The sequence below is a fragment of the Lissotriton vulgaris genome, chromosome 4_1 (genome assembly GCF_964263255.1).
Source record: "Lissotriton vulgaris chromosome 4_1, aLisVul1.2, whole genome shotgun sequence".
In the NCBI taxonomy this organism is placed as follows: domain Eukaryota; kingdom Metazoa; phylum Chordata; class Amphibia; order Caudata; family Salamandridae; genus Lissotriton; species Lissotriton vulgaris.
The window spans coordinates 2,049,259,135-2,049,275,976 of record NC_141691.1 but is presented as its reverse complement, the minus strand read 5'-3'; the positions used below and the strand labels follow the sequence as shown (position 1 = coordinate 2,049,275,976).

General features: G+C 51.1%; 1 protein-coding gene across 2 annotated transcripts in view; it reads right to left on the bottom strand.

Moving 5' to 3' along the window:
* Window positions 1-16,842, bottom strand: part of MROH1 (maestro heat like repeat family member 1) — a 2,204,128-nt gene that overhangs the window by 1,246,219 nt on the left and 941,067 nt on the right. For both annotated transcript variants that reach the window (XM_086966435.1, XM_086966436.1), the window contains exon 18: window positions 3,746-3,798. In XM_086966435.1, coding sequence (XP_086822561.1) covers window positions 3,746-3,798 — 53 coding nt within the window. The remainder of the gene's footprint in view (window positions 1-3,745; window positions 3,799-16,842) is intronic.

Below are 16,842 nucleotides of genomic sequence, written 5' to 3'. Positions count from 1 at the left end.
GCCGCCAGCAGCACCGGTAGCGGAGCCAGCAGCAAGGAAGGGCCCTCAGCTGGGACCACGGGGCCCGAAGGCGCGCCGGCAGGAGCCTGAGGCCTGTAAAGGCAGTCCATGGCAGCAAGAAATTCTGGCAACTGAGCCGGAGTCGCCGGCCGACCTGGATAAGGTGGGTAGGCCGCAGGACTCACAGGCTCCAACTGAGCCACGGGGGAGGTACCCTCTCGTCCGGAGACCGAGGGAGGACGTCGGAGAGCGCAAGCACTTCTTCCACATGTTCTTATGACGTCTCTGGTAGATGAAGGGGGAACGGCTGCCATTATCCTTTTAGACCTAAGTGCAGCGTTCGATACGGTCAATCAAACCATCCTGACCGACCGACTCAAAAGTGTCGGGGTGACAGGTGCTGCACTGGCATGGCTTTCCTCCTTCCTCAGCAACAGCCACTTCCAGGTTTTTGAGGGGGACGTGGCCTCTTCCAGTCTACCTCCGGAATGTGGGGTTCCACAGGGCTCGGATACAAGTCTGACGCTCTTCAATGTGTACATGCGGCCACTGGCGAGGATCATTCATCCATTTGGCATTAAGATAGTCAGCTATGCAGACGACACCCAGTTGGTGGTATCTCTCCACCACGACAAGGGACCGTCTTGTACGCTGGCTCCCTGCCTTGAAGCAGTGGCCAAATGGATGGAGTGTTCCTACCTCCGCCTTAATGGCGATAAGACAGAGATTTTGTTGTTAGAAAACTCCTCCCCCTCTATCTCTGTCCCCATATGGCCGTCTTGTCTAGGTCCAGCTCCCTCCTCAAAGTCACACATCAAGAGCTTAGGCGTCTGGCTTGACAACTCGCTCAATTTCGGACACCAGGCCACTATGCTTTCATCAACCTGCTATGGGCTGCTAAGAATGCTCCGCAAAATCATTCCCCTTCTTCCTTTTGAAGCGAGAAGAATAATGGTCCAGGCCCTTATACTGTCCCGGCTGGACTATGGAAATGTTTTGTATCTAGGAGCCCCGCAGGCTACAGTAAAACTGCAAGTGGTCCAGAATAGCCCAGCAAGGATGCTTCCGCAGGTCCCACGGCGGCAATCTGCAAGGCCAGCTCTTCGCCGACTTCACTGGCTACCCATGGCTGCCAGGATACAATTTAAGGCTATGTGGTTGCACATAAAGCCTTGTGGAAAACTGGCCCTGCAATCCTTCATCCATTACTAACACCTTATATGCCGCCGAGAGCTCTACGCTCTAGCTCCCTACATCTTGCCACTCCCAAGAAAATGAGGAAGGCAAGATGGAGAGGACGCGCCTTTTCATTCACAATCTGTTGACTTTTCGCAAGCTTCTAAAAACACACCTGTTTGGATTCCCCTTTTAAGTGGTGAAATCTGTTGTACCCTGCTTTCTCTTCCTTAAGCGCTACGAGGCCTCCGGGTAGCTAGGCGCCATAGAAATACCTTTTCATTCATTCATTCTTACCAGAGTGTGAAGACTTCGACACGAGGAGCGATGATGATGTCTCCGCGGTCGGTCCCTCGATCGACCCCTGGACCTCGAACGGCGCAGAGACGACTGTCGGGCCTGCAGCAGTTTTCGGGACCGCTCCCACAAAGCCTTCAGAGCCATGGCCAGACAGTCGGAACATGACCGGGAGTCATAGTCGCGCTCCAAACAGACACAGACGCCATGGGGGTCGGCCACCAACAACGTAAGGCAGCAGGTCCTGCAGGCTTTTAACCCAGGCATCCCTCCATAGCACCAGGAGTCCAGGAGTCAAAGACTCAAAAGAAGTAGAGACAAAAGTCTCAAAAAAGTTAGTCAAAAAGTGACTAGGGTACATGCTCTAACCAGATCTGCGATTGCGGGAGCGGAAAAATAAAGAACTGACGTCAGCACGCATGGGTGGCGCATAAGTAGTCTCCGTGATGTCATCTCGGCGCATACGACGCCAGCGACGGACGTGGAGCTGCACGCCGCCACCTTGCGACGCGCAGGGGTACTGCTGACGAAAAACTGTCCGGATCCAGTCTGACGCCTGGGGATATTCTAAGGTAAGGAATCTATCACTAACGGGTCTCTTTCAGATCTTCAAATACTAGGGAACATGAATCACCCTCAGGACATTTAAGGTAATCATATAGCCACAATACTCTGGTCATGATTCATCTACCACCCCTAACATCCTGGGTTTCAAATTCATGGATTTAATGGCTCTTCTTTCTTCATTTTAGGAGCGACTAGAAGGAGTTTTAAATGATCTATTTGGTGGTGGCTCTTCTAATTTGCAGAGGAGGTTGACTACATCTGTTTTTGTCTCATTTCATATTAAAAATACCACAATGATCATCTCTGAAGGTAAAAAGAAAAATACTGTTTGGCGTTTTGGGGTTGCTTCACCACCTCGAACAGAACTACTGCCCACCAACGGAATAGGTCCAAATTCCAAGCGCAGCATGACATGAAATATGAAAACAAAATGGCCAACAATGTGCAAACAGAAGCTAAAGGAGTAAATTCAATATAATCCATATGCTCAGAGAGCTGCTTACATAGGGTGAAGGCCTAAGAATTACACCATACTAATTCCAAAAGCAGAATTTCGAATTAAGCTCACCCCAAACTACAGCCAAAAAACACATCCAGAATTCTCAACTAAGAAATGGCAGCGCTACTAACTGTGAACCAGGTTAAGACTCATGCACGGGGAGCCGTCACTTACCAGAGCGTGGAGAAGTGTGGCTCAGTGGTTAGAGCGGCAGACACTGATGCAGAGGTCTGGCCCGGGACCAGGGTTCAAATCCCCACGGACCTGATAATTCTCGCCTCAGTGCCTATTCCAATCATGGAGTCCGACTCTGCAACTCTGGGCAATAGCTTGCTTAATCTCCACAACGGCCCCCACAACGCTAAGGATGCCTGGCCTCTACCTTGGTGGTGCCCGGGAATGGACGCCTCACAGGGAAAGCCAGGATGGGTTCCACAGCGGTATTCGTACAAGCGCCTCGAGATCCTTGCGGGTGAGTAGTGCGCTATACAAGTATCAATTTTAAACGGCACCCTTATGGCATTTGCTCCATGCCAAGGATACTGCTATCAATGTAGGCCCTAGCACCTTGAGGGCATCACTCACTCACCTACCCCTTACGCTTCCTGGATCTCTTTCTGCAGGGCATTGTAGATAACAAGCAGGTGCTGGTTGTAAGCAGTAACATTCTCTGTCTTCTTGCCTGAAAGCAACCCATTTCACCACCCTGTTGTATGATTCCCAGCTGTCTGGCAAGTGGGAATGTATTGTCCAGAGCATGAGTAAGCAGACGTGCATGAGTTCAGTAGGGGCACAAGCACATCTGGGAATTTTTGCTGTGTGGGGGAGGGTGAACAGGGTGGACTGGGGTCAACTTGTGTCACACTCCAGACGCACAGAGCACTGTTCACCACCAGAATGACACCACAGACATAGTGGCAATGTGAGGTGCTGTGCAGCTTTTTTGTTCACAGAAAGCAGAATCAGCTATTTTCAAATGGAAAGATTATCAACCCACCCAAAGAATGTATATAAACAACTTTATATTTCGTTTTCAGTACAACTAGCATGAAATTAAAGCAAACACACAAATACATATGACATATTTAACAGCGGCATCATCATTTAAAGTTTAGGGTCCTTACCCATGGTAACAGACTAATCAACCAGTGAACGGCTGGTGCAATGGTACCCAGTATGCTGGCTGCATTACTAAATACCACTCACCTGCAGAAGCTTGTCTTCCCACTCCTTCTGCAGCAGACTCTTTTCAGTGTGGTCTGAAAAAAAACAAATTGTGGAACATAATCTGCCAGTTTACCTTCAATACTTTATAAAACACATTCTTGAGCTGCCAATATCAAGCACAGTAATCTAATTTTAGTAGCATACCCAAGATGCAATTAACAGCCTGTTCGGATCAACATGATTTTAATATTTCTTAACCGTCGCATCTCAGTTTTCTTTTTCCTGGGTTTTGCACTCTTAAAGCAAGATTTAGGATTTTAATTAAGCTCCCTTCAATGCAGAACTCAGACTACAAGTACGCAACATTCACATCTGCACTGCTGAATCTTCACTGATAGTCAAGAACACTTGAAGAGAGTAGCAGGCTAACTCAAGTTAAATAAAGTGTGGTTTTGCAAAAGTAAAAAAAAGTAGTATATCTAAATAAGTGTTACGCTTTATGGTTGTCAAAGTGTATATCACTTGAATCAGTTTCAAGTGTTTCCCGACCCAAATTTGAATCAGTGTGTCTGAATCCAGGCATTAAAGACTAGCTGAAGTGTATACGGACTTCCATGTTCCTAGTTTGCAGATATAAGCAACAGGGATGTTCCTAAACCATGCTGTGGTGGCTACCTTTGGGCTCCCACTTTGCCTGCGGTTAGACCTGGCACCTTGGCATGTCTCCCTTCCACTTTTCGCTGATGTGCCTCAGATGTTTTTGCTGGTGTTCGATGCTCAGGGCACTGCGCCACGGCCGATCCGTGCCGCAGTGCAAGTGCTCCCAGTGTAAAGTGTATGTGTAATTGATTTCCACGATTGGATTATTTGGTTCACTGTCAGTCCCCAGTAAAGGGCACGAGGCATGCCGGGGCTTGTAGATACAAATGCCGCTAGTGGGCCTGCAGCGCTGGTTGCGCCACCCACAGAAGCGGCCTTGTAAGATATGTCTCAGGTCCGCCATCGCTGACCCCGCGTACAGTCCCGCACTGTCACGCTGACTGTGCAAGTGCCCACACTTGCCAGTCTCCTCACCTTCCTTCACCTTCATATCAGTCACCCCTATGGTAGGCCTACGGGCATGGTGCATTGTAAGCGTAAGGTAGGACAGGCCTAGAGTGTGGCATGTCCTAGTAGTGAATTACCGCCTCTCGTTCTTCACTATTGAAGGGCTACCGGTTCTCTGAGGCCAGATGAGCTGTCGGAGCTATTACACGCTATAGTCCCGGCAGGCTCAGGGAACACGGTAGCAGGTCAAGTTTAGTATGCCTGAACTCAGAATAATAAAATACTTCCTTTAGTAAGGTTTATTTTAATATCCTGTGTTTGCAAATGCTACTTTTAGAAAGTTAGCCTTTGCTCGCCTAACTGTTCAGCCCGCCTCTGCCAGGATGTGTATCTGCTGTCTGGGTTTGTGTGAGTGACCGGGCTGGGAGATTCCCGGGGGATAGTCGGGTGCTCAGGAGGGTGAATGAGATGCTTACACCAGGATGGGTGGGCGGAGTAGTCCTAGACTCTGAATAGGGTTGTGCTCCACCACCACAATTCCGCTCTTTACAAATCAGATCCAGTTTTGACCATGACGAACCTCTACCTGACTAGAAGGACCAAGAGAAGCTGAAGGACGGAAACCAGTCTGTATCCTGTAAGACTGGCCTGCAGTGGTGCCTTGCTGAGAACGGAGAGGAAAGGACCAGATAGGACTTTGTAGACTTGTGCCTGAAACTATCTCCAAGGGCTTGATCGAGAGCTTGCCCCCTGAACGGAACCCCTGGACCATTGGGTTCTATCTGCTTGTGCCCGTTCGCTGTTGGGCCTCAGTTCTTATTCCCTCGCCAAAGTTGTGGCTCGGGTGCCTTCGCCCTCTCCCAGGACGTGACAGCTCGGAGCTTGGTCGCCCCGCCGTAGAGAGTCCCGCTCATCCCTGAGCCGCTCTCCTCTTCAGTGCCGGGCCGCCTGCTCTCCTGTCACCTCGCCGCTTACGGAGCAAGCTTCGCACCTCTCATCCTCTCCAGTCGGAACCTGCACGGAGAGCATCTCATAGCCTCGGACGGTCCGTACGTCGTAACGTACCCGACTGTCTCGCTTTGCGCTCCTGCATACCAAGGCTCATGCCGCACCTCAAGAAAGGCCTCCCCGTACCGTGGTACCGGAAGCCTGGTGCTGCACCCGTCTGCCCGAGAACTCGACGCCCCTCACAGATCCACGAGTCAGACCCGGCGTGCTAAGAAGTAGTACGCCCCGCAGGCCTGAACGGCGCCTCGCCCCGTGAGCTGTACCGATCCCGGATCGCCGCAACCCTCCACAGTCTAGCTCCTCCACCTCGCTCCTCGAGGGGGATTGAGCCGGAGAGATCCTCTGGAGAACCGTTGGCCACGTTCGGGGTCCGCCCTCACAAGTAGCCGCGCCTGAAACGCCTCGGACTTCCACCCGCAAGGTATACTTGAACTCCGTCTCAAGTTAATATCGGATCCAGGGTCCGCAACGTTCTTATTTCCCTGTCATCGTACCTTGCTGAACAACGAACATTGAAAGACTAAGCTTGCCTATTGTAATCTAGTGACCACAATTTACTAAACGTTATTTCGGTCTTCTGATAATCCTGCTTGAATCTATCTTTTATATAAAGTATACGTATTTTTGATACAATCATACGACTGGTGTCCATTTATGGTGGGTCAGTGGGTTTACTGTGTGTGCTCATGAATGCTTAACTTACTATCGCCCTGAGGATTAGCCTTGTCTGCTCGCGCCACACTACCTAGAGGCTGAGCAGGGGTTATTTGAAGGAGTAGTTCCCTTGCCCTGACGTGGAGCTGAGGGTCCCTGCTTGTCACAAGTGCATACCTGTGCCAACCAGAGACCTCCGGTTCAAACATTGGTACCAGCGGTGAGGATTTCGGATTTGCATTCATGATTCATATACAGTGAATTACTGATCACCACGTAGTGAAAGCAGACCAATAACGCGACTAGATTACATTCTTGCCGAGAGATCTCCAATCTCCTAAACCATGCCTGGTTCACTTCCCTCAAGAGCACTCTATGTTATCTCTGGAATCGACGATGTTGACTGGGACGAGCTGGAAACGTGCAAAGCCGAGCACTTGAGAGTCCTGTGCGAAAAGTTCTGAGTTTCGCAAGCAAACTGCAGAACCCGAGCCCAGCGCATCACGGCACTGAGAGCCTGGAAAGAGTCCAGAGAGCCCGAAAATCAGGGGGTTGTGGATCCACCCGATAGCCTCCTCGGAGGCCTGGGAGGCCCGTCGGCCGAAGAGCTGGCAGACAGGGCCGCAACCAGAGCGCATGAAGTGGAGATGGCCAGATTGAAAGGTCAGATGGCCATGGAGGAAAAAAGGCTCCAGCTGGAGCACGAGATACGCCTGAAAGAATTGGAGTTGAAAGCAAAGAGCTTGGACACAGCTCCTGGTGGCAGCACAACGCCAGCCCAGGTAGAGTCAAGGGTCTACGTACCGAAGGATGTGCAGAAAGAGTATTTCAAAGGAGATGACATAGAGCAGTGGTTCCGAGCCTACGAGGTAGCCATGTCTTCCCACCAGGTCCCTGAGAAGGATTGGGGAGCGGGGTTATCGGGACGGTTCCTGACCGAGGGGCGGGATACCCTGTTAGATCTTCCTCCTGAAGAGTCAGTCTCCTACCCACACATGAAAGATGCCCTGATGAATCGGTTTGGGTTAACGCCTGAAATGTACCGGCAACGGTTTAGAAAGTGTGTGAAGATTCAAGGGGGTACGTATGTGGAGTATGTGACCTTTTTCTGCAGAGCGCTGGATGGTTGGGTGAAGGGCAGTAAGGTAAATGATTTTCAAGGGCTGTTTGATATAATCGCATGGGAGCACTTGTCGGATAATTGTTTTCCTGAGTTACGCCAGCACCTGATCGATAGCAAGCTGTCCAACCCGAGGAAGCTTGCTGAGGAAGCGGACCGCTGGTCAGCACCAGGGTCCACAAAGGTCCAGTGGGAGACTCAGCCAAAGGTGGGCAGGGTCCCCAGCAGAAGAGTGTGTGGGGGGGGGGAAGGGAAATCAGAAAGGGTTCTACAAAGGCCCTTAAAGTAATCCCCAAGGGAACAAAGGGAAAGGTTCTCAGCCTCCTCCATCCCCGAAATCAACCGGGGCCCCGACAGGTAAACCTGTTCCTAAGGGGCCCATCGCCTGTTGTAGGTGTGGCGACCTGGGTCCTGTTGCCCATGACCCTAAGTATCGCTTGTTCGCAAAACCCACACCCACTGGCGCTCCACCCCGGCAACGAACTAATGTTAACTTTGGGGAGGAAGTAGCAATCCCAATGGGTGGGGATCCCGTCCAGATGACCCTAGTCTCGCTAGGAGACAGCAAGGTGGTCCCAGAGAACTACCTACCCAGTAACACTAACAAATATGGGCAGGTAGTGACCATCAATGGTAAGAAAGCGGAAGCTCTTCGAGATACAGGAGCCAGCATGACTGCAGTGAGGCAGCACCTGGTGTCTCAAGAGCAGGTAGTACCGAACGCCTACTGCAAAGTTGTTAATGCGGACAATTCTGAGAGCCAGTGTCCGATGGCTCAGGTTCCCTTTGAGTGGGGTGGGGGGGGGGGGGGGGTCTCAGGTACTCTTCAAGTTGTTGTGAGGACCTCCATGCCTGTAGATTGTCTGCTAGGGAACGATTTGGAGAACTCCCCTTGGGAAAAGGTGGAGAAAACGACCCATCTGCGGATGGTGGGTCTACCCGACTGGGCATGCGTGACCACGAGGTCCATGGCAGCCAGTAGGGGTGTCGAAGAGGTCCTGGAGCCTGAGGGAGAGGCCCAGGAACCGGCCTTAGAGAGGAGGCACCGGGGGCGCGGACAGCCGGTCCCCGAAGTTCCCACGGCCCAGGAGGAGGCAGACCTCGACGGGGATGCCCTGGAGCCTACCGGGGAACAGATCGTCGAACTGGAAGACTTGCCTGAGCTGACCCATTGGCAGCAAGAAGGGGGTCCCTCCAGGGAGGAATTCTGTGAGGAGCAGAAAACGTGCCCTTCTCTCGCGGGTATGCGGCAGCAGGCTGCAGACCAGGCCAATGGCGTTCGGCCCGGAAAACACTTGGTCTACTGGGAGAACGATCTCCTGTATTCAGAGCCTAAGGCTGCTGAACCTGGGTCAGCCCGTGTGCTGGTGGTACCCCAGAAATTCAGGGCCTTCCTACTGGGTTTGGCTCACGATATGCCTTTAGCAGGACATCTGGGGATGGACAAGACCTATGACAGGCTTGTCACCCACTTTTACTGGCCCCAGATGCACCAGAGCTCAGATGCTCACTGCAGAACTTGCCAGACTTGCCAGGCAAGTGGTAAGTGTGGAGGGAAGAACAAGGCTCCCCTCCAACCGGTCCCCGTCGACAGTACCCCAGTCCAGCGAGTGGGAATTGACATTGTGGGGCCTCTGGACCCCAAGGCAGCCATGGGCAACAGGTTTATCCTTGTCTTGGTGGACCATGCCACCCGGTACCCTGAAGCCATCCCTCTGAGGACAGTGACGGCCCCCGTGGTGGGACGAGCGCTGAGGGGAATTTTCTCTCGAGTAGGATTCCCTCCAGAGGTGGTGTCTGACAGGGGCACCAACTTCATATCGAAATATATGAAGTCCCTTTGGAAAGAGTGTGGTGTAACGTACAAGTTCACAACCACTTACCACCCCCAAGGAAACGGGTTGGTTGAGAGATTCAACCGAACCCTGAAAGGCATGATTATGGGCCTAGAAGGACCAATGAGGCTCAAGTGGGACGTCCTCTTACCATGTCTACTGTTTGCGTACCGAGAGGTGCCCCAGAAGTCGCTCGGGTTCAGTCCCTTCGAGCTTCTGTACGGTCACCCGGTGCGAGGACCTCTGAGTCTGGTTAGGGAAGGCTGGGAGCAATCTCCCAGGAAACCTCCCCAGAATGTATATAGCTACATGCTGGCCTTCCGAAACCAGACTAAGCGATTCAGGCAACTTGCTGAGGCAAACCAGGAAGCCAGCCAGGAGGAGATGAAGCGGTGGTACGACCAGAATGCCACTCAGGTAGAGCTTCAGCCTGGACAAAAGGTGTGGGTCTTGGCCCCAGTGGAGCCCTGTTCACTTCAGGATAAGTGGACGGGTCCATTTGAGGTTGTGGAGCGCAAGAGTCCTGTCACCTACCTGGTGAACTTGCAAACTCCCAGGAACTCTTTGAAGGTCCTACATGTTAACCACCTTAAGCCCCACTTGGAGAGGTCCGAAGTGGGCATGCTATTGGCAACCGATGATGGGATGGAGGAGGAGACCGAGCCTCTTCCTGACCTCTTGGTGGCCTCAGAGCGAGATGGGTCAGTGGATGGAGTTAACCTCTCACCCTTCCTGACTCATGAGCAGCAGAGTGATTGCCGCCAGCTGCTGGGGCAATTCTCTGACTTGTTCTCCCTGGTTCCTGGTGTCACAGATTGGTGCGTCCATGATGTGAACACGGGAGACAGCTTACCGGTGAAGCATAAGGTTTACCGTATGTGGAGAAGCGTGGCTCAGTGGTTAGAGGCGGCAGACCCGGAAGCTGAGATCGGCCGTGGACCAGGGTTCGATTCCCCGCCTCGGCGGGTCTCGGGCTCAAAAATTCCACGGAGTCGACAATTCTCGCTCCGGTGCCTACTCGACTCACGGGGTCACACTCTGCGACTCTGGGCAATAGCTTGCTTAATCTCCACTACGGCCCCTCGTGGCGGGATGCCTGGCTTTCACCTTGTGGATACCCGGCCGGGGTATCTCACAGGGGAATACCAGGACGGGTTCCCTAAGCAAGCGCCTTGAGACCCCTGGGTTATAGTGCGCTATATAAATCGAAACACATTTACATTTACATTTACTGACAGGGTACGAGCTTGCATCAAGGAGGAAGTCTCGAAGATGTTTGCTCTTGGGGTGATTGAGTCCTCCAGCAGTCCTTGGGCCAGCCCAGTGGTCTTGGTCCCGAAGGCTGCAACGCCGGGAGCCACACCCGAACTCCGGTTCTGTGTGGACTATCGCGGACTCAATTCGGTCACGAAGACTGACGCGCACCCCATCCCCAGAGCTGATGAGCTCATCGATCGGTTGGGAGCTGCTCGGTACCTCAGTACGATTGACTTAACGTCTAGGTACTGGCAGATTGCCTTAACCGAAGGGGCCAAAGAGAGGTCAGCGTTTTCAACCCCAGATGGGCACTACCAATTCCGGGTTATGCCCTTCGGGATGAAAAACGCCCCTGCCACCTTGAGGTTGGTCAACCAGGTGTTGGTCGGACTGGACACGTTCAGTGCCGCCTACCTGGACGACATCGCAGTGTTCAGCGGGACGTGGAAGGAACACTTGCGGCACCTTTGGGAAGTGCTGGCGGCTCTGCGCAAGGCAGGCCTCACGATCAAGGCAAGCAAGTGCCAGATCGGGCAGGGTTCCGTGGTGTATTTGGGACACCAAGTTGGGAGCGGCCAGGTGGCGCCCCTTCAACCCAAAGTTCAGACAAGGGGTTACTGAAGGTAAGTAACTTGGGGAGAGGATGTGGTCTCATGGCTAGACTGCCAACTTTAGAGCTGGGAAACCAAGGTTTGAGCCCTGGGGTCGACTCCACATCCTGTGATTCTGGGCAAGTCACTTAATCTCCCTGGCCCTACCAAAAAAATGAATGTGTCCTTGTGTAACGTAACTGGTGCTAATGTAAAGCGCTCCAATACCTTTAAGTCGAGTTTGCGCTATATAAATCTGTAAAAAAAAAAAAAAGTAACTAGTTCAACACCGTGGTTAATTAAAAAGTACAAGGCTCCCCAACAGAATCCTGAATTATAAGATCTGATCCTAAACTAGGTGAAGATATGCCTTTGCACCTGATCACTCATCCAGAGAGAGCATGACAGGCAGGAAAGTTTGTGAAACTGCTGCAACACCACCAGCAAGATTTCTTTAAAAAATTCAATGGAAATTTGACTGGGCAGTGAGGTGAGATTTTGAACAAAAGTCCCTGAAGACTGTAGGGTTGTAAGAGAAGAATACATTCTTCAAAGCTCAAAGGCTGAAGTTTTAACCAATGAAGGGTTCAACCCCCTGGCAGGCTGCCAAGGTTTCAGATTGCAAAGTGTGCCATTTTTATATTTTCAGTAAAATTATGAGTAACATTTCAATGACTACGAGTGACACTTTCTCGCCAGAAGCAAATATTATGCAATGAAGACGAGGGGAACCTTCTAAATATCAGAAATTACAGCCATGTGAGCAACAAGAAACTCCAAGAACTTCTTGAAACTGCTGCAGAGCACCAAAAATGGAAGGCCGCAAACCCTAGTGCTCCCTCTTCAAACGTGCGCTCCGTGGGCTGTGTGTGAGAAGTTACAACATAAACAACAGAACTGCACTAAACAGTATCAGTCACGCCTCTGCCTGGCGCGCAGCATTGGCCAAAGTACACTGACTTTATATGAACTTCAGACTGCTGTGTCTCGGCGTCCAGGTTGGTGCCGCAGCTTGACAGGGACCCGTGGCTGCACAGCACACTGCATGATGCAGCCAGTTCTCCCAGCTGAGTGACACGTCCCCCACCCGGGACGCACTACTACGTGCCTGCACCCGCAGCGATTTATCACCACGATGTTGATGGCAATGCTTCTCATGATGCGCGGCGGCTATGAGTAGTGACAGTAGTCAAGTCACTCGGATGCTGGCCACCTCCTGCCAGTCAAACGTAGGTTTTTATTGCGCAGACAGCAGCGCACCAGGGCTCCTCTCGACTTTCAGATTGAGTCCCCCGCTGCTTTTTTGACCTGCCTACCACCTTACCTCACTTCCTCTTCCTCCAGATAAAATCCCAGGCCCCCCATGATGTGCCACAGCCAGTGGCAACCACTGCTGAGGGCAGGCCCCGCCCCTGGGCAGTGAGTGTCAGTGAGTCAGAGAGTGGTGTCTGAAAGCCGCGCCTCGGACTGCAGGAAATTAAATGCAGCCAGGCAGCAGGGGGCAATTTGTAACATTGCAGCACTCTGACTCCAGAGCTGTGCAGGCTGTAAGATCTTTAACTATTAACTTACTGAGCTAGCTGGCTGCTGGCAAGTCTGTAGGGAGCAGCAGAGCCAGGTCAAAGATGCAAAGGCGCCGGCGTCACGCACTGGCACGCCGCGTAGCAGTGTTTGAGTGGCATTAAAAATGTGTGACAATGCATTTCAGTGCGGTGATGTGGAACACCACACTGAAATGTGTTAGAGTCACACTTGATGCTTGGTACTTGGCAGGCCTGTACAAGCCAAAGCAACTATAATATTTGCAGGGTCATAAGACCCTTATCAAAGAAGGGCATCTATATCAAAGACCTAACAACAAACAAACAACTCTCTAAGGGAGGCATTCTTCAAGTTTCAGGCAGTGACTCTCGTGGGGGATTAGGGCATGGGAGATGTTGTCTCCTTGTATCCAGCACAGTAGACCAGAATTAAAGAAGACCTATTTTTGCTAAATATTGTATGTTGTGAATACTAGCCAGGGTTGTTTTCTATGCACCTTTCCTCTGGCTCCGTTAATCCCATCAGTGATACCGAAACTGAGAAAGTTACCATTGAAAATTATTCTAAGTGTCCTGAACTGACTGAAGTAGTTGTGGAAAATTGACTTTCTTCAGATATCTATTAGGCTGCACAGGAGGCTCCCGTGCAGCCCTAATCGTTTAACTAGGCTAAGATAGCCAACTTTCTTTTCAACAAAGTTAATGATATCAAAAGTAATGGGCCCTCCCTTCGATCACTAAGTCTACATTACATCATCGTTCCTAGAAAACAACCTTTCTAGTGGCCATCATCTCTGCCCTGAAAGTGAGCAAGTCACAGCCCTGATCTTCTAAACAGCTTTTCATTCCAATACTGTAGTTATGAGAACACATCCTTCTTTCCTTCCTAAAGTTGTATCTCATTTTCAGCTTACCACACTTTGCACATTCTTATACAATATATCCACTCAAGCAGAGTATTCTCCTCTGCATTACTTTGACAGTAGAAGGTGTTAAATTTTAACAGGGTAAACACATAAAACTACCCGACCTAGGTCATAATAGCAGTACGTTCGAGAAAGGGTCGAAGTTTTATCTATATCTCTACATTTACATCAACAATTCACCACATAACAGTTCCAAGTAAGTTCACCAGGAACAAAGGTTTATTGTTCTTAAGGAAAACATTCATTAGATGCTCTTGTGATTCAAAGCATTAATGTTAATCCATGTATCTACTTTCAATATTATCTTATTGCATGTGATATTTACAGTGTAATAGAGAAAACAGAAGGTTTTTAGGGAAATGTGAGTGATTGGAAGGGTGAGGGGACAGGATAAAGGTGTTGTGACATAGGCTGTAAAGGTTCTACTGTATATAAATGCAATTGTGCCTAATATAGGTCCATAGTTCCCCTATAATCATAACACATAGGTCAAAACGAATTGATTTCTTCAATTCCTATGGTTTGAGGGTGAGTGGTAGTCTACGTTTCGACCCCTATTGTTGAAGGGTTTGTTAGTTCCTCAATGTGGGGTCTTCGTCAGGACAAGATGGTATATGGAGCTCTTGGGGGAGGAACTATCAATGAACGATCCTGATGGGCAGCAAACCGCTCCTTGGTATTGGAATGGACGATGAACATGTGGGGTAATTATTCTCCCAATGTGTGTCGACCCAGTATCGGAAAATTAATTCACTTTGGTAAGCAGTACTGGTCCGGGGTCTTTGCTCTCCCGAAGTATGTTGCTGAGAAATCAAAAAGAAAGGGTCTTTCTCCCGTCTGTTTTCTGAGAGACAAGAGTCACAGCCCTGATCTTCTAAACAGTGTTTCATCATTCCAATAGGGTAGTTATGAGAACACATCCTTCTCTCCTTCCTAAGGTTGTATCTCATTTTCAGCTTACCACACTTCGCACATTCTTATACAATCTGTGCACTCTAGCAGAGTGTTCTTCTCTGCATTATTTTGACATTAGAAGGGTCTGTCTTTCTATCCTTTCTGTATAAAACTAAGGATCTGAGAAAGTCTAATCAGCAATTTCTAAATTGAGGCCACGTGAGGCTTGGCTTTCCATCCTCTGAACGTTTTATTGCTAGGTGGATTGTAGCTTGCATTACTGTGCATTATCAGTTAGCAGGTGTTAGAACCGGAGGTCTCTGGTTGGCACAGGTATGCACTTGTGACAAGCAGGGACCCTCAGCTCCACGTCAGGGCAAGGGAACTACTCCTTCGAATAACCCCTGCTCACCCTCTAGGTAGTGTGGCGCGAGCAGACAAGGCTAATCCTCAGGGCGATAGTAAGTTAAGCATTCATGAGCACACACAGTAAACCCACTGACCCACCACAAATGGACACCAGTCGTATGATTGTATCAAAAATACGTATACTTTATATAAAAGATAGATTCAAGCAGGATTATCACAAGACCGAAATAACGTTTAGTAAATTGAGGTCACTAGATTACAATAGGCAAACTTAGTCTTTCAATGTTTGTTGTTCAGCAAGGTACGATGACGGGGAAATAAGAACGTTGCGGACCCTGCATCCGATATGAACTCGAGACGGAGTTAAAGTGTACCTGGCGGGTGGAAGTCTGAGGCGTTTCAGGCGCGGCTACTTGTGAGGGCGGACCCCGAACGAGGCCGACGGTTCTCCAGAGGATCTCTCCGGCTCAATCCCCCTCGAGGAGCGAGGTGAAGGAGCTAGACTGTGGAGGGTTGTGGCGATCCGGGATCGGGACAGCTCAAGGGTCGAGGCGCCGTTCAGGCCTGCGGGGCGTACTATTCTTAGCACGCCGGGTCTGACTCGTGGATCTGTGAGGGGCGTCCAGTTCTCGGGCAGACGGGTGCAGCACCAGGCTTCCGGTACCACGGTACTGGGAGGCCTTTCTTGAGGTGCGGCACGAGCCTTGGTATGCAGGAGCGCAAAGCGAGACAGTCGGGTACTTTACGACGTACGGACCGTCCGAGGCTATGAGATGCTCTCCGTGCAGATTCCGGCTGGAGAGGATGAGAGGTGCGAAGCTCGCTCCGTAAGCGGCGAGGTGACAGGAGAGCAGGCGACCCGGCACTGAAGCGGAGAGCGGCTCAGGGATGAGCAGGACTCTCTACGGCGGGGCGACCAAGCTCCAAGCTGTCACGGCCTGGGAGAGGGCGAAGGCACCCGAGTCACAACTCTGGCGGGGGAATAAGAACTGAGGCCCAACAGCAAACGGGCACAAGCAGATAGAACCCAATGGTCCTGGGGTTCCGTTCAGGGGGCAAGCTTTCGATCAAGCCCTTGGAGATCGTTTCAGGCACAAGTCTACAAAGTCCTATCTGGTCCTTTCCTCTCCGTTCTCAGCAAGGCACCACTGCAGGCCAGTCTTACAGGATACAGACTGGTTTCCGTCCTTCAGCTTCTCTTGGTCCTTCTAGTCAGGCAGAGGTTCCTCGTGGTCAAAACTGGATCTGATTTGTAAGGAGCGGAGCTCCTATATTTATACTGCATTTCTTTTGTCTTGGCAGGCCAGGGGGCCTGAGCCTGGTTCAACCCGGTTCTGGAGTACTTTGTTGACAGGACACTGCCGTCTTCTTTCAGGGTGCGGGGCAGAGACATCAGACGCTCCGCAGGAGGTGGAGCCAGCATTGTGGTGGTGGAGCACAACCCTATTCAGAGTCTAGGACTACTCCGCCCACCCATCCTGGTGTAAGCATCTCATTCACCCTCCTGAGCACCCGACTATCCCCCGGGAATCTCAATCAATTAATCAATCATGACACTTGTATATCGCTCTACTCACCCGGGAGGGTCTTAAGGCGCTTGGGGAGGGGGTTTGCTACTGCTCGAACAGCCAGGTCTTCAGTTGCTTCCTGAAGGAGAGGTGGTCCTGGGTCAGCCGGAGGTGGATGGGGAGGGTGTTCCAAGTCTTGGCCGCCAGGTAGGAGTAGGATCTGCCTCCAGCGGTGGTTCTTCGGATGCGCGGTACGGCGGCGAGGGCGAGGCTAGCAGATCTTAGCTGGCGGGTGGGCGTGTGGAAGGTCAGGCGGTCGTTGAGGTACTTGGGGCCCAGGTCGTGGAGGTACTTGTGTGCGTGGGTGAGGAGCCTAAACGTGATCCT